Below are 22,099 nucleotides of genomic sequence, written 5' to 3'. Positions count from 1 at the left end.
GCACAGGAGGGGGTGAAAAAGAGTGGGAGAGCCATACTGATAGGGGATTCAATCGTAAGGGAAACAGACAGGCGTTTCTGTGGCCACAAACGAGACTCCAGGATGGTATGTTGCCTCCGTGGTGCTAGGGTCAAGGATGTCTCGGAGCGGCTGCAGGACATTCTGAAGGGAGAGGGTGAACAGTCAGAGGTCATGGTACACATTGGTACCAACGACATAGGTAGAAAGAGGGATGAGGTCCTGCAACAAGAATTTAGGGAGCTGGGTAGCAGATTAAAAAGCAGGACCTCAAAGGTTGTAATCTCTGGGTTACTCCTGGTGCCACGTGCTAGTGAGTATAGGAATAGGAGGATAGAGCAGATGAATGTGTGGCTGAGGAGATGGTGCAAGAGGGAAGGCTTTAGTTTCCTGGATCACTGGGTCTGTTTCTGGCAAAGGTGGGACCTGTACAAGTTGGACGGGTTTCACCTGAACCAGAACGGGAACAACATCCTTGCTGGGAGGTTTTCTCGTGCTGTTGGCGGGGCGGGGGGGTGGTTTAAACTAATTTGGCAGGAGGATCCGGAATAAATGGAATTTAAATACAGAATATGAGTCCCAGAGTCCTCAGTGAAATTGAAGTCCTGAAGTCCTCGCTGGGCCACGTGCACGGTGGCGGGCTTGCTTGGCATGGCTCCTGAAGGCAGAAGAAAGGGTTTGATTCTTATCCCCTAGTTGTTGGCTGTGGCAGTCTGTAGGCTTGAGACTTTACCAATTGCAGCCGGGTCTTCTCTGGATCTTTACTGGAAATAGAGAGAGAGAGAGAGAGAGAGAGCTGCTCCCTCGATGGCTTTCAGTTGCTATTCTCTGCTTTCTGCGTCTGATAAAAGCTTGCTGCCTCTCCAGAGCTGCATAAGCAGTCACATGACATTACCAAATCCCTTTGTGTTTTGTGATATTCAAGGCTTTACTCCTCAAACTGTCCACTTACACTTGGTGGGCGTTGGTTCTTTCAAAGCTATTGGGTGTTGATGGCTCTTGACGACCGCACTGATAAAGTCACTTTTGGCTGCCAGGTTACTCTTTAAAAAAAAAAGTTATTTGTAAGAATTTCCAGTAAAAGTCTCAGGCAAGGTTCCAACCGATGAAATTAATATTTCCCATTTGGCATGTAGGGTTTTCATGACATTCCTATAAAATTCTTTGATGCCAGGATTCTAAACTTAAACAGTGTGCTGGAACCAGGAAAGGAAACCAAGGGTTTTCTGTGAATGTGTGTCTTCCATCTGTTTAAAACAGATCCAACTTGGTCTTATAAGCCTTAAGGAACAAAGTGAATTAGCAAGAGAAGAGATTGTTAACCTTAACCACTCAATGCCCCCCATACAGAGACGCACAATCACAAAGACGAAAACAAGCTAACAGGTTTAGAGAGAGTGAAGAAGTTTAAATGAGCCCTTGATTTCCGGCCGAGATTATAATTGGATTTTACTCTCATATTCACAAGGCTTCAAGGGACAATTAATCTTCATGCAAATTCATGTCTCATGATCCATTGCATTAATGGGGTGTGATAAAAGAAGAATTAACCACTGTGTGTCAGAACAGTATCAGTACCCCAGACATTAACATCCAAGACCATGGCTCAGAGTGTTTGATAGGATAGTGTAGAGGGAGCTTTACTCCGTATCTAACCCCGTTTGTTTTTGTAGAGGGAGCTTTACTCTGTATCGAACCCCTTTTTTTTTCTAGGTGGCCTTTATATCCCAGGCTCCTTTTATATATTTTATGTCGAGGGGCCTTTATTCCTCTAACCCCCTTTATATACATATTTTTAAAATAACTTTATAAAAAAGATAAATAAACCAAAAAAACTCAAATTAAAATGCCATTCTCGGCGTCAATGATGCACTCCAGTCCCTGTGGTGCCCACCGGTCGCAGAAGGCCTCGAGAATACCGGCAGACACCGCATGCTCCCTCTCCAGGGACACCCGGGCGCGAACGTAACTGCGGAAGAGGGGCAGGCAATCGGGGAGGACGGACCCCCGATGGCCCACAGCCTGGATCTGTGAATTGCCACCTTGGCCAGGCCCAGGAGCAGACCGACGAGGAGATCCTCCTCCCGGCCCACGCCCCTCCGCACCGGGTGCCCAAAGATCAGGAGCGTGGGGCTGAAGTGCAACCAAAACCTGCAGAGCAGCCCCTTCAAATACTCAAACACGGGCTGCAACCTCGCACACTCCATATATACATGGAACACGGACTCGTCCAGGCTGCAGAAATTACAGGCAGCCTGAGAGTCCGTGAGCCGACTTAAAAGTCTATTGCACAGAACTGCCCTGTGCAACACCCTCCACCCCAGGTCCCTGCGTAGAGAGACCTCCACCGGGGTTTCCCCTCGCCGCCAGATGGCATCACGGACCGCCAGGGCGTGTCCGGCCGGCGACAAGGGTGCGTAAGTGGAGAGTGTGCAGGAGCAGCCCGTACAGGAAACCCCTCCGCACCGATTGGAATGGCACGGAGGGCATTTCCGAGAGACGGCTCAGGTTGTGCGCGACCAGCTCTCGGGGATGGTTTCGGGGCCTGGGTCTGATGAGCAGTTCCGACCGAGCAGGTGTCAGCTCAGCCGGGAGCGCTCCACACTCCAGAGCCCCCCTCGCCACCCACAGTGAGACACGCCCCAGGGGCTTCGGCTACTCCTCCGCCCATCAGTCCGTCCCCGGAGCTGGCCGCCCGGACAGCCGAAGCGCTCTCCTCCACCGGCAGGTGAGCGCCCTGACTGGAGGCGACCATGTTCCAGACTCAGTCCCTGTAAAAGACAGGCGACTCCCTCAGAGAGGCGCGGCTAACGGACTCCACCGGGAGCTGCGTGTCGTCTTGAAGGCAGTGACACTGGTGGAAAAAAAACAGTCGCCAGCGCACACCATCTGGGAGGACGCTCGACGTACAGGTATCTCTGCAGGGTCCGAAGGCGGAGAGTCGCAGCCTGGGTGCGGACGCACACCAGCGACTGGCCGCCCTCCTCGCTCGAGAGACTCAGGACCGCGGTAGAGACCCAGTGTTTCCTCTTGCTCCAGAAGAAATCAACGAGTTTCTTCTGGATCTTGGTGGCAAATGAAGGGGGCGGGGCAAAAGGGACCAACCGGTACCACAACATGGAGGCCACCAGTTGGTTTATGACCAGCGCTCGGCCCCTGTAGGAAAGCACTCGGAGCAGTCCTGTCCAGCGCCCCAGCCGAGCGGTGATTTTCAGCTCCAACTCCTGCCAGTTTGCCAGCCAGGCTTCCTCAGCGGGGCTAAGGTGGACTCCCAGATAGAGGAGGTGCGTGGTGCTCCACACAAAAGGCGTCAACTCCTCCAGCAGGGAGCCCACCCGCCACTGACCCACCAGGAGTCCGGAACATTTCTCCCAATTGATCCTCGCGGAGGACACAGCAGAAAAGGTCTGCTGGCAGTCGCGCATCCTCCGCAAGTCAACAGGATCTGTGACCGCGAGGAGCACGTCGTCGGCGTAAGCCGAGAGGATGACCCACATGGCCGGCTCACGCAGAGCCAATCCCGTCAACCTCCTGCGAAGCAGGCACAGCAAGGGCGCCACGCAGATGGTGTACAATTGGCCGGACATGGGGCATCCCTGACGCACTCCTCTCCGAAAGCGAAGGGGCGCCATCAAGGACCCGTTAACCTAAACTAGACACTCTGCAGCGCCGTATAAAAGTCAGACCCGGGCCACGAAATGCGGCCCGTGTCTGAAAGTGCAGAGTCCTGAAAAGGTATTCGTGATCCACCCTGTCGAACACCTTCTCCTGATCGAGGGAGAGAAAGGCGACCGACTGACCAGTCTTCTGGGAAAGATGGATCAGGTCCCAGGCCAGGTGGATGTTGTCCTGGATGGACCGGCCTGGGACCGTGCAGGACTGGTCGGGGTGGATCATGTGGGCCAGCACGAAGCCCAGGCGGGTAAACATAGCCCGGGTAAAGATCTTATAATCCGTGCTGAGGAGGGAGACCGGACGCCAGTTTTTAAGCAGGTGGAGATCGCCCCTCTTCGACAGCAGGACGATGACCGCCCTGTGCCACGAGAGGGGCATCTCCCCGGTCGCCAGGCTTTCCCCCAGGACCCGCGCGTAATCGTCCCCCAGGACGTCCCAGAACACCCTGAGGAACTCCACGGTCAACCCATCCAGCCCTGGGGATTTGCCACTTGAGAGCTGGTGGAGGGCGCCAGTCAGCTCCGCCAACGTGAGCGGAGACTCCAATCGTTCAGCGACCTCTGGGCTGACCTGCGGCAGGTCCTCCCACAAAACTCTGCGTGCGTCCTTGCTGGACGGATCCGGAGAGAACAACGCACTGTAATAGGTACGGACCAGGAGGCCCATTCCCTCCGGATCCGTGATGGAGGATCCGTCGTCGGCCAGCAGCTCAACGAGCTGCTTACGGACCCCCCGCCATTTTTCCAGCGAGTAGAAGAAGGGTGAGGCGCAGTCCAAATCTTCCAGGATCTGGATCCGCGACCTCACGTACGCGCCTCGGGACCCTATGAGCTGCAGGTCCCTCAGCGCACCCTTCTTCTCTTTGTACGCCTGCCACAGGGCCGGGTCCGCGACGGCATGACCGAGGCGGGATTCCAAGTCGAGCACCTCCCTCTCAAGGCGCCCGATCTCGGCTTCCCGCCTCTTGGTCGACCCCTTCGCGTACTCCTGACAGAAGACGCGGATGTGAGTCTTGCCCACATCCCACCATAGCCTCAAGGAGGGGAAGCCCCCCCGCTTCCTTCTCCAGTCGGCCCAGAATCGAAAGAACGAGTCCCGAAATCGCACGTCCTCCAGCAGCCGGTTGTTAAAGTGCCAGTACGCGGAGCCCGCCCGCGTGCGGAGCGGAGTGAACTCCGCCCACACCAGGCGGTGGTCCGAGCACGGCACCAGCCGCATGGAGGCCGCCGAAACGCGGGAGACGTACGCCTGCAAAATGTAGAGGCGGTCGATTCGCGACCCCCCTCCTCCAGACCTCCACGTGAAGGCGCTGGAGTCGGGATGGAGATTCCGCCAGACGTCCACCAAGTTAAGGGAGCTGATCAGTCCCCTCAACTTCTCCACCGACGCTTGGCCGCGCTGGGGACCGGAGCGATCCCCCACCTCGAGGGTGCAGTTAAAATCCCCCCCGAGGATGATGCACTCACCGCTATCGATGGAGCTCAAGAGAGCGGACACTTCTTCAAAGAAGCGCGCTTGCAAAGCGCCGGGCTTGGGCGCATACACGTTCACAAAGTGGAGCGGCACGCTACCCAGGCGAACGGCGAGGTGGAGCAAGCGGCCCGGCACTAGCTCCTTGACCCCCAAGATCTCCGGCTGAAAAGTCGGGGCCAACAAGATAGCCACCCCACGAGAAATAGGGGTGAGGTGACTCATGTAGACCCCACCCTGCCACTCCAGGAGCCAGGTGGCTTCGTCTCCCGGAACGGTGTGGGTTTCCTGCAGAAAGCTCACCGCGTATCTCCCTTCCCTAAGGACTGAGAGATTGTGAAATCTGCGGTGAGCCCCTCTGCTGCCGTTGATGTTGAGGCTGGCTATGGTTATCTTCATGTCAAAGGTACTTAAAACCCGTCACCAACACCTCACTGTGAGGAGGGAGTGGAAGTGCACCTGGCCCTCCACTCCCCCAGCAACCCATTGAGGAACACATTAAAACGGCGCCTCTCAACCAGTTTCACGTCCGCGCGCTTGCCCGCTATCTTAAGGGCGGCACGGACGGACTGGATGATCAGCGCCAGATTCGACCAACGGTCGAGGGCCAGCTGAACTTTATTGCGGCAACCTCTGCAAGCCGCGAGGAAATCCCGGAGTTCCGCCGTGGGGATGAGAGGAGATTCGGTGGGAGGCACGAGGGACTCCACCACCTCACTGGCGATGGAATCAAGATCATCCTCCGTGCCCCGCACCGAATCCCCATCCTCCTCCGGGTCGTCACCGCCAGCGGCCGACACATCCACCACACACTGTGGGGCAGACGTCCCGACCGCGCCAGCTGGTCCCGCCTCCGTCACGATCCCACCCCCAGGATCGATGGCGGAGGAGTCCTCTCTGGGTTCTATTGTGAAACTGGAGCCTGTAGGGACCAGCGGTTCAGGACCCCCCTCCACCTCCATCCCCAGGCCAATGAGTGGTCCAGGGGAGACAGAAGTTCCGGACTCCGGGAAACCAGCCGGAGCCGAGACTGGAGGCGGCGAGAGGAGGCCATCTCCCGCTCCGCCAGCACCCACAGGCCCAGCAGATGGGGCAGCATTCTCAGTTATAACTGGGTCGGGTGTCTCCTGGTTGGTGGTGGACTCCGGCTGGGAGGCCCGACCCTCTGGGGCCTCACCCTCCCCTTCATTCAGGGCACCCGACCCAGTAGCAGTGGCGGAATGGGCGGTTTCCCCAGGCTCCCCCACCACAAGCAGGGCCCCACTTACTCCTTCAGGAGGGGCCTCACGTACCGGGGCCATCCCCTCCCCTCCATCCTGAGGAATAGGGAGCACCTGCCCGGACTTTGCAGCCTTGGTGGTGGCGGTAGGGGGAACCTGAGGACCAGAAACAGGAGGCAGCTCCCCTCCAACAGATGGGCCCTGCACCTCAGGGCCCTGTGTTATTTCTGTGGAGGGGTGCCTTCTCCTCTTTTTCGCACTTGGGCGCGGAGACTCAGAGACCTCCATGTCATCAGAGGCCTCCACCTCCACACTCTCCTTTTTTTTATTCACCCTGGGCCTGAGCCCAGCCCTGGGGCAAGTTGACTTCCCGAGATCGGGCCTTGGGCTGAGCTCAGGCTCGGGTAGTGTCACGATATCCAGGGGACGCGCCTCTCGATGTTTATTTCTCCTCCGCGCCTTCCTTCCACTTGGACGGTCACCCCCCTCCCTGCCGGAGGCCGTGAAAACCACAGCCTCCGGTACCGACTGAATGGTATCTGGTGGTGGTGTAGTGGGGGTGGGAGGAGGTGCAGCGTCGCCACCCTGGGCCGCTGAGTTGGAGTTGGCAGCCGGGAGGTTGGGGCAGTTCTTACGAACATGCCCCACCCCCTTACAGACATGGCACCGCACCCCATCCAAGGTCCAGAAGACGCGGTAGGCCGTCCCCTGGAATTCTACATTGAAGTGGCCCTCTGTCACCTCCTCCCGCGCCAGCTGCATGAATAACTGGCGGCGGAAGGAGTACACGTGTCGGAGGCTGTTCTCCCGAAGACCGAGCGGGACTGGGGTGAGCCCCGTCTTTACCTCCCCCAGATGGTGCAGGTGGGGAAGGAGGAGCTCACCAGGAATGAAGGGCGGGACATTGGATAAAATGAGCCTTTGCGCAGTGGCCTCCAGGGGGTCCACTGGCAGAAAGGTCCCGCCCATGGTGAGCCCCTTGCTCAGAGCCAGGGACACCGCCCGCTCGGTCTTCAGGAAAAACACTGCCTTCCCGTACATTTTAGAGGCTGCAACAATGGCCGAAGGGCCGATAACCTCGGCCATTGCTTTCACGCATGCCTCTATAGTCATGTTCGGGTGGACGTAGCTCTTGACCCCATGCTTCGTTGTTAATAAAGCAAACGGTGACGGGGCAACAGGTGCAGCTGCAGCAGCCGCAGCAGCATAAGAACGGGAAGGCCCCGCCACCGGCGAAGAGGGGCTTGCCATGGGGTCTAAGAGCTACGCCCACCCCCAAGAAACAAAACAAAATTGCACAATTTTTAAAAAAAGCAAACTTTAAACAAGATGGAGTGGGAGTAGAGGAGGATGGCGTAGGATGGTAAAGGAAAAGGGGAGGATAGGTGATTGAGGCGACTGAGTGGAGGAAGGGAGAGAAAGGCTGAAAAGGATGTTTGTTCCAACTGCCAGTTGGAGCACCTTTATCACAATTAGTCCAAACTTGTTTGTTGTCTTCCAGTTGGGGGAGGCTTCTTCGCCCGGGACAGCTGGAGCCGCCCGGTACTCTCCTCTTCTGATTTTAACAAGACAGTCTTCACCAGGGCAACTCCAGCTGTCCCGAGCAGGCAGTTGGGGTGGGGAGGGAGCTCCCTGTGTGCAAACACCAATACAAACACAGGGGCCCCTACTGGATTTGGCTGCCCCACCCCTGAGTCTTCAGGCCTCTTCTCCCTTCCCCAAACAGTTTAAACTTAATAGTCTTTCAGGTGCCCTGACACCCACCTCTCCAGAAAAATTGCAGCCTTCCTTGATGGTTTCCCTCCACTCTGTATTCACCTTTCTCCAGTTGCTGCAGTCTCCAGTCTCCACTCTGCAATTGCTGCAACACAGGTGCAGCTGCTCCCCCTGATTGCAGGCAGGAAGTGCTCCAAATTGACCAGCCAATCCCAGTGCTGTACCTGTCCTGGGAGTGTTTGATGGGGACAGTAAAGAGGGAGCTTTACTCTGTATCTAACCCCATTTTTTTTTTTCTTTTCTTTTTTTTTCTCTTTATTTTTTTCTTTTTTTTCTTTCTGTATCTGACCCCATTTTTCTTTTCTTTGAACGTGGCCTTTATTCCCCAGGCTCCTTTTATATATTTCATGTCGAGGGGGCCTTTATTCCTCAGGGCCTCTTTATATCAATTTTTTTAAAATAACTTTATTAAAATAAAATAAACAAAAATTCAAATTAAAATGCCATTCTCGGCATCGACGATGCACTCCAGTCCCTGCGGTGCCCACCGGTCGTGGAAGGCCTCAAGCGTACCAGCGGACACCGCATGCTCCTTCTCCAGGGACACCCGGGCGCGAACGTAACCGCGTAAGAGGGGCAGGCAATCCGGGAGGACGGACCCCCCGACGGCCCGCAGCCTGGACCTGTGAATTGCCACCTTGGCCAGGCCCAGGAGCAGACCGACGAGGAGATCCTCCTCCTGGCCCACGCCCCTCCTCACCGGGTGCCCAAAGATCAGGAGCACGGGACTGAAGTGCAGCCAGAACTTGAGGAGCAGCCCCTTCAAATACTCAAACAGGGGCTGCAACCTCGCACACTCCATATATACATGGAACACTGACTCGTCCAGGCTGCAGAAAGTACAGGCGGCCTGGGAGTCCGTGAACCTACTTAAAAGTCTATTGCACGGGACTGCTCTGTGCAGCACCCTTCACCCCAGGTCCCCGACGTAAAGGGGGAGGACTCCCGCGTAGAGAGACCTCCATCGGGGTTTCCCCTCGCCGCCATGAATAGCTGCATGAATAGCTGGCGGCGGAAGGAGTACACATGCCGGAGGCTGTTCTCCCGAAGACTGAGCGGAACTGGGGTGAGCCCCGTCTTTACTTCCCCCAGATGGTGTAGGTGGGGAAGGAGGAGCTCACCAGGAATGAAGGGCGGGACATTAGATAAAATGACCCGGTGTGCAGTGGCCTTCAGGGGGTCCATTGGCAGAAAGGTTCCCACCCATGGTGAGCCCCTTGTTCAGGGCCAGGGACACCGCCCGCTCGGTCGTCAGGAATAACATTGCCTTCCCGTACATTTTAAAGGCAGCAACAATGGCCGAAGGGCCGACAACCTCGGCCATTGCTTTCACGCATGCCTCTATCGTCATGTTCGGGTGGACATAGCTCTTGACCCCATGCTTCAATGTTAATAGTGCAAACGGTGACGGGGCAACAGGTGTAGCTGCAGCAGCATATGTACGGGAGGGCCCCGCCACCGTCGAAGGAGGGCTTGCCATGGGGTCTAAAAGCCACGTCCACCCACAAGAAACAAAACACATTTACACAGTTGAAACAAAAAAAAAACTTTAAACAAAGTAGTTTGGGAGTAGAGGAGGATAGGGGTAGGAAGGTAAAGGAAAAGGGCAGGATAGGTGACTGAGTGGAGGAAGGGAGAGAAAGGTTGAAACTGATGTTTGCTCTAACTGCCAGTTGGAGCACCTTTATAACAATTAGTCCAAACTATTTGTTGTCTTCCAGTTGGGGGAGGCTTCTTCGCCCGGGACAGCTGGAGCCGCCCAGTACTCTCCTCTTCTGACTTTCACAAAAAAGTCTTCACCCGGGCAACTCCAGCTGTCCCGAGCAGGCAGTTAGGGTGGGGAGGGAGCTCCCTGTGTGCATGCACCAATACAAATACACGGGCCCCCTACCGGATTTGGCAGCCCCACCCCTGAGTCTTCCGGCCTCTTCTCCCTCCCACAAACAGTTCAAACTTAGAGTCTTTCAGGTGCTCGGACACCCACCTCTGCAAAACAATTGCAGCCTTTCTTGATGGTTTCTCTCCACTGTGCAATCTCCTCTCTCCAGTTTCTCCAATTACTCCAGTCTTCTCTCCCCAGTTTCTCCAATTACTCCAGTCTCTAGTTTCTCCAGTCTCCTCTCTCCACTCTGCATTCACCTCTCTCCAGTTTCTCCAATTACTCCAGTCTCCAGTCTCTCCAATTACTCCAGTCTCCAGTTTCTCCAGTTACTCCAGTCTCCTCTCTCCAGTTTCTCCAATTACTCCAGTCTCCTCTCTCCAGTTTCTCCAATTACTCCAGTCTCCAGTTTCTCCAGTCTCCTCTCTCCACTCTGCATTCACCTCTCTCCAGTTTCTCCAGTCTCCTCTCTCCAGTTTCTCCAATTACTCCAGTCTCCAGTTTCTCCAGTCTCCTTTCTCCACTCTGCATTCACCTCTCTCCAGTTTCTCCAGTCTCCTCTCTCCAGTTTCTCCAATTACTCCAGTCTCCAGTCTCTCCAATTACTCCAGTCTCCAGTTACTCCAGTCTCCTCTCTCCACTCTGCATTCACCTCTCTCCAGTTACTCCAGTCTCCACTCAGCAGTTGCAGGTGCAGCTGCTCCCCCTGATTGCAGGCAGGAAGTGCTCCAAATTGCCCAGCCAACCCCGTACTGTACCTGTACTGTGAGTGTTTGATGGGACAGTATAGAGGGAGCTTTACTCTATCTAACCTGCACTGTACCTGCTCTGGGAGTGTTTGACGGAGCTTTGCTCTGTATCTAAGACACGATTTAGGACGCTTGCTGTCCTCTCTTCATAAATGGGACTGGGTGTTGCTCCAGACAGCTTCTCACTGTCCATTTCCAGCCTCAAGACAACTTCAGCACAACTGCATTCACGATCTTGGAACCCTGTTAGCGGTGATCAAATCCTATTGGGATACCAGTTAGAACAGAGGAAGTTAAAAGGAATTGCAAGTGGGGTTTGAGGGGGGAGGGGGCGTCGGCTCTGCTCAAAGGTGGGACGGAGTTGTGGAACAAACAGGTAAATGGTACTGAAGTATAAAAGGAGCTGGCGAGAATATGAGTAGCAAAGAGATAGAGGGGGTGAGAGGCTGAGTCAGTGGGACTGAGGTGCACTCTGATTAGTCAAGAACTCTATTGTACCACACAAATACCAATGGCAGATGGATAATGAGATGGATCTTCCGATGATCTGATTGAATGGCAGTACAGCCCGGAGGGCCTGTCCCTATGTTGGTGTGTGTAAATTTGGCTGCTGCATTTGTCAACATAACAAAAGTTAGTGCACATCAAGAGCAACTCATTAGCTATAAACAACAGTAACAACGTGCATTTATATAGCACCTTTAACTTAGTAAGATGTCCCAAGGTACTACCCAGGAGCGTTATCAAACAAAATTTGAGAGGCAAGGCCATGGAGGGATTTGCAAACAAGGATGAGAATGGGACCGGGAGCCAAAGCAGCTCAGTGAGCATAGGGGGGATGATGGGTGAACAGGACTTGAGGCGCGTTAGGGCATGGGCAGCAATGTTTTGGATGGACTCGAGTTTACGAAGGGTGGAATGTGGGAGGCCGGGCAAGATGGTAGAAGACGAACCAGAAGGACGTTGGTCATTTATCATCTAGAAATTTCTATGTATTTCTATAGATTGGCCTTGTCCTGAATGTTTGTGCTCTTCCTCCCTTTCTGTGCCAGCTATGAAGACTGTGTGGGACACGGCGTGCCGGAATTGTATCTCCCGGAGGAAGACCCTCCACCATACTCCCTGACTGACCCATGGCAGAGAAGCAATTCCACTCACCGGACCCCCTCCGAGGCAGAAACCAACAGCCAGAGAATGGGGGATCCCGCGAGTGGTCCGACTACACCCCCCGATTCCCAGCAGATGGTCTCGTCCATCTCCTCGACCTCGCAGCCCCTGGACCAGGCACCCCCTTACGAGCAGGCGGTCCATAGCAGACAGGAAGTGGCCCTCCCACTGATCCCACTTGCTGGGCTGAAGGACACGCCCGAGGAATGCAGGCCCTTCTCCCGCACCATCGTGTAAAAGCCAGTGCGGACCGGAATAAAAAAATCCACAAGGAAGGCGCGACACACACCCCCCGCCCCCAAACACCTCCTACACGCCTACCCTTCCCCCGATACAATGGAGCGTGAAGGAAGCTCGGAGGACGGGGGCACTGGGAAAGTGCGTCGTTCTTAGCCAAGAGAGACTCGCACAGTGTGTGGAAGTATTTTAAATGAGGAAACATAACCAGCACGAACTGGGATGTTGCTCGAATGCTGCAAGTTAGCGAGTTAAAGCAGCTGTAACTCAGTGGGTACTCTTGTCTCTGAGTCAGAAGGTTGTGGGTTCAAGTTCCAGTCAAGAGACTTGAGCACAGAATCCAGGCTGACACTCGTATGAGTACTGAGGGGGTGCTGCACTGTCGGAGGTGACTTTTTTTTTTGGTTTGAGTTGTTAAACTGTGGCCCCATCTGCCATCTCAGATGGACCGAAGAGATCCCACGCCATTATTTGAAAAAAGGGAAGGAAATGTCTCCCCTGTGTCCTGGCTAACATTTATCCCTCAACCAATATCGCTGAAAAACGTGATGATCTGGTCATTTATTTCATTGCTGTTTGTGGGATCTTGCTGTGCACAAATTGGCTGGCTGCCGCATTTCCTACAACAGTGACTACACTTCAAAAAGTATTTCATTGGCTGTGCAGCGATTTGGGACGTTCTGAGGTCGTGACGGGCACGATAGAAATGCAAGTTTTTTAAAGACGTGTCAATTATACACACTCCCTCCTCACATTGATGTTTTTGTGACAGCTCCTCCTATCTCCTGCTCGTGAAGTCCCTCGTGTCGCAGAAGTCCGGAGTTATAAGATCCACTCTTTGTACCTTGCATTGTATACTGTGCTGTACATAGAACTGAATTAAACATAACTTGTGCACACAGTGCTTGTTTGTACTCTTTCAAATGTCTGTCAACCTAAAAAACAATTCTGCGAGCAACTTTTAATTCTTCAGTTCTTATCCCCTCCCCCTCCTCTTGAGACATGAACTTCTTGCTTGTTTGGTGCGATCCCAGGGCCAACAGTTGCCCCACAGTTGCTAAGTGCATTTGGCCATTCTACTCCTGTGTTCCATGCAACATTGGTAGGCTGTTCCACCATGGGGGGGGGGGGCCTCACGTCTGAGCCCCACACTGCCTGATCCGATATCTGATTGTGCGAAGGAGAATTCATTGGCTGCGATTGTGAGCCTAATTTTCTCCCCACCCCCTCCCCAGCCAAAGGGCACTGAGGCCAATTGCAGTGCAGCTGCCCAACTGAAACGAGCTGTCTCAGTACAGACCAGGGATTGAAGCCAAAGTCTTGGCTGCCCGACTGTTAGCAAGAAATAAAGGGACAGAATCCCAGAGTCTCTATGATAGGTTTAAATTCTTATGATTGCAAATATTTAAAACTGTGCAGACTTTTTCCAAAACATGAATTCCAATATACACCAGCGGGGGGCAGATCTCCCATTAGGAGCACCAGCTGTTGGAGCTTGCTGTGCACAGATCAACTACTAGGTTTCCTGGAGCATCCAACTCTGTTTGAGGGGAGGAGGGGGAAGGGAAGAAGGGGGTGGGAGGAAGGTGGGAGGAAGGTGGGGGGAAAGGAAGAGATTGGGGGAAGTGGAGAGGAGGGGAAGAGGTGGGGAAAGAGGGTGGTAAGAGAGGAGGAAGGGAGGGCGCAGTTGAGGGGAGGAGCAGAGGGGATAGCACGGGGTAGGGTAGAGGGGTTAAGAATGGAAGGAGGGGGAGGGGCAGGTGGAGGAGTAGTGGGAAGGGGTGAGGGGAGGAGGCAGAGGGGCTAGGGAGGGGCGGGAGGAGAGGGGAATGGGGCTGTAGGAGGGGGAAGGGGCGTGGAGGAATAAAATCAGCCAGGGCTTCGCACTCCTCATCAGGATGCAGTGATCCTTGCTAGGGATTGTGTAAGTGTGAACATCAGGCTGGACTCTGATACAGATTGTGTATTCACTCTGAACTCTGGGTTCCAGGCTCTGCCCCAGTCTGTGCTGACCTTAGCCAGTGCAATAGTGGGGTGAGCTACAGTAGACCTGAGTGCCAGTGGGGCTACGGAGTGGGGGGGGAGATCAGCCAAGTCCCCTCCCCTAACCCTCCACCTTTTAACCTCTGGCCTCTCCAGGACAATGAATGCAGCTGGACATCAGTTGAGGAAAAAAAAGGATACAAGTGTGATGCCTTCCGTAGGCGAATAACCACCTGACACTTGGTGCCTAGGCTCACACATAGAGGTATTGGAGGAAAGTGAGCAGCAGCGGTGGGACCCCAGCCCCTCCAGGAGAACAGTGGCAGGAGGCAGGGGTATATTAATTGCCAGGGACACAGGGGTTAAGTAGGAATTCAGAGAATTCAGAACACTGGTAACTAACCAGTCTCAGTTTGCTGCAGACTTCAGTTCCCATTAATACTGACTGGGCTACTAATGGGTTTGGAGAGTGAATTACTGGCTTACTTTTATTTAATACCTTGGGGAAACTCTGAACAAATATAAATGGAAGTTGAATAGATCCATTTCAGCACAATTATCATCAAACGCTTCTCAAAAAATAGAAAACATATTGAACCTACATTTCTATAGGACCTTTCACAACTTCAGGCTGTCCCAGAGTGCTTTACATCCAATTAAGCATTTTTGAATTGTGGTCACTGTTGTAGGCAACACTGCAGCCAATTTGAGCATAGCAAGATCCCACAGACAGCAATATGATAAATGACTGTTTTTCACGATGTGGCTTGAGGGTTAAATATTCCCCTGCTCTTCTTCAAAAAGTGATGTGGGATTTTTTACATCCACCTGAGAAGGCAGACGGGACCTTAGCTTAATATTTCATCAGAAACCTCTGGCAGTGCAGCACTCCCTCAGTACTGACGCTCCGGCAGTGCAGCGCTCCCTCAGTACTGACCCTCCGGCAGTGCGGCGCTCCCTCAGTACTGACCCTCCGGCAGTGCGGCGCTCCCTCAGTACTGACCCTCCGGCAGTGCGGCGCTCCCTCAGTACTGACCCTCCGGCAGTGCAGCACTCCCTCAGTACTGACCCTCCGGCAGTGCAGTGCTCTCTCAGTACTGACCCTCCAGCAGTGCAGCGCTCCCTCAGTACTGACCCTCCGGCAGTGCGGCGCTCCCTCAGTACTGACCCTCCGGCAGTGCGGCGCTCCCTCAGTACTGACCCTACGGCAGTGCGGTGCTCCCTCAGTACTGACCCTCCGGCAGTGCAGCACTCCCTCAGTACTGACCCTCCGGCAGTGCGGCGCTCCCTCAGTACTGACCCTCCGGCAGTGCGGCGCTCCCTCAGTACTGACCCTCCGACAGTGCAGCGCTCCCTCAGTACTGACCCTCCGGCAGTGCAGCACTCCCTCAGTACTGACCCCCCGGCAGTGCAGCATTCCCTCAGTACTGACCCTCCGGCAGTGCAGCACTCCCTCAGTACTGACCCTCCGGCAGTGCAGCGCTCCCTCAGTACTGACCCTTGGCAGTGCAGTGCTCCCTCAGTACTGACCCTCCGGCAGTGCAGCTCTCCCTCAGTACTGACCCTCCGGCAGTGCAGCGCTCCCTCAGTACTGACCCTCCGACAGTGCAGCGCTCCCTCAGTACTGACCCTCCGGCAGTGCAGCACTCCCTCAGTACTGACCCCCCGGCAGTGCAGCATTCCCTAGTACTGACCCTCCGGCAGTGCAGCGCTCCCTCAGTACTGACCCTCCGACAGTGCAGCGCTCCCTCAGTACTGACCCTCCAGCAGTGCAGCTCTCCCTCAGTACTGACCCTCCGGCAGTGCAGCGCTCCCTCAGTACTGACCCTCCGGCAGTGCGGCGCTCCCTCAGTACTGACCCTCCGGCAGCGCGGCGCTCCCTCAGTACTGACCCTCCGGCAGTGCAGCGCTCCCTCAGTACTGACCCTCCGGCAGTGCGGCGCTCCCTCAGTACTGACCCTCCGGCAGTGCGGCGCTCCCTCAGTACTGACCCTCCGGCAGTGCAGCGCTCCTTCAATACTGACCCTCCGGCAGTGCAGCACTCCCTCAGTACTGACCCTCCGGCAGTGCAGCACTCCCTCAGTACTGACCCTCCGGCAGTGCAGCACTCCCTCAGTACTGACCCTCTGGCAGTGCGGCACTCCCTCAGTACTGACCCTCCGGCAGTGCAGCACTCCGTCAGTACTGACCCTCTGGCAGTGCGGCACTCCCTCAGTACTGCACTAGGAGTGATAGCCTAGATTTACATGCTCAAGTGGGTGTTGGAAGTTGAGACGATCAATAATTTTAAAAGGAAATTGGATGAGCATTTGAGGGAAATGAAGTTGGGAATAGAGCAGGGAGCGGGACTGATTGTATTGCTCTCAAGAGCCAGCATGGAGTTGATGGGCTGAATGTACTTCTGTGCCATGATGACTCTCTACGTCTCTAGAGTGGGACATGAACCTACAATTCTGAGATGAGAACACTCGGCACCGAGCCACCCCTGACCCCTAAAGGATTAATTTTGTAGCTCCGTTCCTCTGATGATTCGGTTATGTGGAACAATGCAGAATAGGAAGATCCCAGGATCCATTTGAGATTCAGTTAGCTGATCACAACATAGGGTGAGGGTAGGGACAGCACTGTGGGGTTTAGGGGAGTGCAGGGAGTGGTGGTGGGGGAGAGTGGGGGGGAGTGGGGGTGACCAGCCAGGCCTCCTGTTCCTGTTATTCAGTAATCATTACTGAAGATGTATTTGCACATCAGGTGAGGAAAGGGCAAGTCAGGATATGCCTTTCATGGTCGAATAGCCCATCAATACCCATTGCCCAGCTGGCACTGGAAGAATGATCTGGTGAAGTACCAGAGGGAGGTCCGTGCCTGTGGGAACGTATCCCATTCCTACTAAATAAGACAAACTCAAGGGAATGGGAAAAGAGGTCGATGTGTAATTGCTGCAGTTGGTTTAGAGAAAGCTGGGTGGAGGTATGGTCAAGAATGGTGACTCAGTTTTGAGACCAATGCAGAGTGACACAACAAAGCACAGCTCCATCAGGCAAATTGGATCTTGCCACCTTTAAACCAGCCTGCCATCGCTCTCCTAAATAACCTACTGTGCCCAGTGTTTTTGAATCATTCCTGCAATGTGGGCATTGCTGGTGTGATTGGCATTTGTTGCTCAATCCTAAACGGCTTTCTTCTTGAACCGCTGAGACTGTATTTACTTTCTCGTGGTTTGACACGCAACCGAGGGGCTGGCTAATCCACTTCAGAGGGCAGTGAAAGGTCAACACTCCGGGAATGTCCTTGAGTTTCCAGGAGTTGAAAATTATAGGGTTACAGACTGTGGGACTGAGCACGACTGCTCTTGCAAAGAGCCAGTATAGGCACGAAAGGCTGAATGGCCTCCTTCTGTGCTCTAAGTTTCCACACTTCTATGAACCTCCTCGACAACTAAAATCAGTTTTTAACCAATTTCCATTCAACAAGTTCCTGGAATTCTTTTTTGGATGGGAACACCACCACCTGCAAGTTCCCATCCAAGTCACACACCATCCTGACTTGGAACTATATCGCCGTTCCTTCACTGTCGCTGGGTCAAAATCCTGGAACTCCCTTCCTAACAGCACTGTCGGTCTATCTACCCCAAATGGACTGCAGCGGTTCAAGAAGGCAGCTCACCACCACCTTCTCAAGGGCAATTAGGGATGGGCAATAAATGCTGGCCTAGCAAGCGACACCTGCATCTCGAGAATGAATAATTGAAAAAACAAGCTGGCATATCTAAACCTGTGCTCATGTTGCCAAGAGGCCAGTGCCCAAACTCCTGCCAAGATGGTCAGTGTCAGGTTGATTGACCAACGTGCATGGGGAGGAGGCAAGCAGAGGGAGGGTCCACGGCACTGCCTATCCTGACCTTGTGCAATGCCCACATGGCAGTAACAGGATAGCAATCAGCAGCAGAACCCTACCTGATTTGTGTTTGCATTCCCTCACCTCAGGCATTGAGATCAGTTGTGGTGCCTCACTGTAGCCCAGCAAGAGATCATAAGGAATAGATAAGGGAGTGTCTACATAAGGGATGTTAGGACGGAGATCAGCCATGAGCTAAATGCATGGCGGAACATTTTTTTTATTTTTATTTATTTTATTTTATTGATACAGCACTGAAACAGGCCATTCAGCCCACCGAGTCTGTGCTGACCAACAACCACCCATTTATACTAACCCTACAGTAATCCCATATTCCCTACCACCTACCTACACTAGGGGCAATTTACAATAGCCAATTTACCTATCAACCTGCAAGTCTTTTGGCTGTGGGAGGAAACCGGAGCACCCGGCAAAAACCCACACGGTCACAGGGAGAACTTGCAAACTCCACACAGGCAGTACCCAGAATCGAACCCAGTGCTAACCACTGCGCCACTGTGCCGCCCATGCTGGAGGGCTGGACCTTTCTCCTCCTGTTCCCATGTCCCTATAGGAAGAAACAGAAGAACAGGAGGGAGGACATTCAGCCCTTCGAGCCTGTTCCATCATTCAATTAGATCCTGGCTGATCCATGCATAATACCACTTACCTGCCTGAGCTCCACAGAGTTTAATCCCCTTACCTAACAAAAATCTACCAATCCTCAGTTTTGAAATTTTCAATTGATCCCCAGGCTCAGCAGCTTTTTTGGATGAGTGAGTTCCAGGTTTTCACTGCCCTTTCTGTGAAGAAGTGCTTCCTGACGTCACCCCCGAACGGCCTGGCTCGAATTGTAAGGTTCTGTCCCCTTGTTCTGGACTCCCCCCCCCCCCCACCCCCCTACCAGAGGAAATAGTAACTCAGCACAGGCCGGAGATTGAACTTGGCAGTGACCTGCTCTATACAGCCCAGTGTCAGACCAGGTGATACATTTAACTACAAAGATTTTTGTTGTTGTTATTTGGAGAAACTCGGATTACTGATGTTTGTTCTGTGCCGGCCGTCATTCACTGATTTTCAACCATAAAAAAATAAATAAACAGAATGTGATTGAAAAGCTCAATTTCTAACTTACTGAGGTGGCTCAAGCTACTTTAAGCTATTTTAATCATTTATATTTATATCACTAACTGCGAATGAAATGTCATCCTCAGTTCAGCTGGTAGCATTCTCAATATAAACTCAGCATGTAATGGGTTCAAACCTCACTCCAGAGACTTGAGCACATAATCTACACTGACATCTTAATGCTACACTTTCAGAAGTTGTTGCCTTTTGGGATGAGATGTTAAACCGAGTTCAGGCGGGTGCAAAAGATCCTACAGCACTATTTGAAGAAGAACAGGGGAGGTCCCTGCAGTGTCCTGGTCAATATTTATCCCAACATCATCAGAAACAGACTCGAAACAGAATATTTATCGACTATCGCACCTGGGAGTCACTAGCTGGCGAAAGAGGGAAATGGCGAAACATCCTGTGGACTGGTGTGCGCCACCAAGATGACCAGTTGCTACAGCAGCTTGGCAACAGGTGCCAACGTCAGAAACAACCACGCACAGTGACACTTGGCAGCTTCATGTGCAGCACCTGTGGCAGAACCTGCCTTTCAGGGATTGTACTTCACAGACATCAGCAAGATGAGGTCGAGGCAGGGAACCCTCACAACATTTAAGAAGTATTTAGATGAGCACTTGAAACACTGTAGCATACAAGGCTACGGGCCAAGTGCTGGAAAATGGGATTAGAATAGGTCGGTGCTTGATGGCCGGCACAGACACGATGGGCCGAAGGGCCTGTTTCTGTGCTGTATGACTCTATGACAAAGAGAAGACACCCTTCCTAAATGCAGCATGTCCACCAGCTTTCTTGGCTGGAAGGATGCCAACCATTTGCCTACACAATAGCCGTCAATGAAGTAAATCATTATGTGGAACATTTTCATGTGCTAATACGATTTATAAGTTTATTTTGAAGTGAACTTTATCTTCCTTTATGAAGCTGCAAAGCAACTCCATTCCTGCTGGTGGCGCTGATGTGCTATCAGAGGATGGGGAGCTCAGCGTCGCCCCCTAGTAGCAATGTTGTGGTACTGCAGACCTTCAATGCCTACACGGACGGGGTGCAGGCACGGGAGGGTGGTGGAGCATAAGAACACAATAGGAGCTGGAGTAGGTCATTCAGTCCCTCGGGCCTGCTCTACCATTCAATACAATCATGGCTTATTTTCTACCTCAACTCCACTGTCCTGCCCGCTCCCCATATCCCTTAATTCCTTTAGTGCCCAAAAATCTATTAATCCCAGCCTTGAGTATACTCAATGGCTCAGATTCCACTGCTCTCTGGGGTAGAGAATCCCACAGATTCACAACCTTCTGAGTGAAGACATTTAGAATTAGAATTAGAACATTACAGCGCAGTACAGGCCCTTCGGCCCTCGATGTTGCGCCGACCTGTGAAACCATCTGACCTACACTCTTTCAACTTCTCTTCAATTTCTCTTCAACTCAGTTCTAAATGGCCGACCCCTTGTCCTGAGACTGTGAGACCTAGTTCTCGATTCTCCAGCCAGCAGAAAACAGCCTCTCAGCATCTACCCTGTCAAATTGTCAACAAATTGGGCGGCACAGTGGCGCAGTGGTTAGCACCGCAGCCTCACAGCTCCAGGGACCCGGGTTCGATTCCGGGTACTGCCTGTGTGGAGTTTGCAAGTTCTCCCTGTGTCTGCGTGGGTTTTCTCCGGGTGCTCCGGTTTCCTCCCACAAGCCAAAAGACTTGCAGGTTGATAGGTAAATTGGCCATTATAAAATTGTCACTAGTATAGGTAGGTGGTAGGGAAATATAGAGACAGGTGGGGATGTTTGACAGGAATATGGGATTAGTGTAGGATTAGTATAAATGGGTGGTTGATGTTCGGCAGACTCGGTGGGCCGAAGGGCCTGTTTCAGTGCTGTATCTCTAATCTAAATGTTATATGTTTCAATGATATCACCTCTCATTCGTCTAAACTCCAGCGAATATAGGCCCAATCTACTCAATAGTACTTTCTTTGTATATGTTTTTAGAATGTCACGGGGGCTACAGCAATTCTCCCGATGTTGGAACACAGTACAAGGTTCTTCCCTAATGTCTGGATGCTGTTGTTAAGCTGGGTTTATCTCACCAACCCCATATTGTGGTGAATTCTTCATCATTTCAGTCTGTAGAACACCCAGACACGGTTTTATTTCCAATACAGGCAAATCTCTTTCACTCAAACAATACATTAGCATGTGTTAGAGGGAGGCTGTAGTGTAGTGATAATATCACTAGAGGACATGGGTTGGAATTCCACCACAGCAAATGGTAAAATTTAAATTCAATTAATAAATCTGGAATTAAAAGTTATTCTAATGGTGACCATGAAACAATTGGAGCTTTGGACTAAACATGGACAAAGGAACTGAATTCCACAGGTGAGGCAAAAGTGACTACCCTTAATGGCAAGGCAGCATTTGATCAAGTGTAGCACCAAGAAGCCCTAGTAAAATTGAGGTCAATGGGAATCAGGAGGAAAACTCTCCACTGGTTGGAGTCATACTGAGCACAAAGGAAGATGATTGTGGTTGTTGGAGGCCAATCATCTCAGTCCCAGGATATTCCTGCAGGAGTTCCTCAGGGTTGTGTCCTAGGCCCAACCATCTTCAGCTGCTTCATCAATGACCTGCCCTCCATCATAAGGTCAGAAGTGGAGATGTTCACTGATGATTGTACAATTCAGAATTCCACAGATAATGAAATAGCATGATGTGAACAACATTGGGTTGAGAAGTGGCAAGTAACATTCATGCCATACAAGTGCCAGGTAATACCATCTCCAACAAGAAGCTAACCATTTCCCCTTGACATTCAATAGTATTAACATCGCTGAATCCCCCACCAAACATCCTGGAGGTCACCATTGACCAGAAACTGAACTGGAACAGCCACATAAA

General features: G+C 52.8%; 1 protein-coding gene across 2 annotated transcripts in view; it reads left to right on the top strand.

Annotated features, from left to right (window-relative positions):
* bean1 (brain expressed, associated with NEDD4, 1) overlaps positions 1 to 13,034 on the top strand; it is a 112,988-nt gene extending 99,954 nt beyond the window's left edge. For both annotated transcript variants that reach the window (XM_068049864.1, XM_068049863.1), the window contains one exon: positions 11,840 to 13,034. In XM_068049864.1, the coding sequence (XP_067905965.1) occupies positions 11,840 to 12,191 (352 nt within the window). In that variant the 3' untranslated portion in view covers positions 12,192 to 13,034. The remainder of the gene's footprint in view (positions 1 to 11,839) is intronic.
* Positions 13,035 to 22,099: the final 9,065 nt, after the last annotated feature.

This window comes from Heterodontus francisci, chromosome 17 (assembly GCF_036365525.1).
Source record: "Heterodontus francisci isolate sHetFra1 chromosome 17, sHetFra1.hap1, whole genome shotgun sequence".
Taxonomy (NCBI): Eukaryota; Metazoa; Chordata; class Chondrichthyes; order Heterodontiformes; family Heterodontidae; genus Heterodontus; species Heterodontus francisci.
Note: the sequence above shows the minus strand (reverse complement) of the source record. Positions and strands in the feature narration are given on the sequence as shown.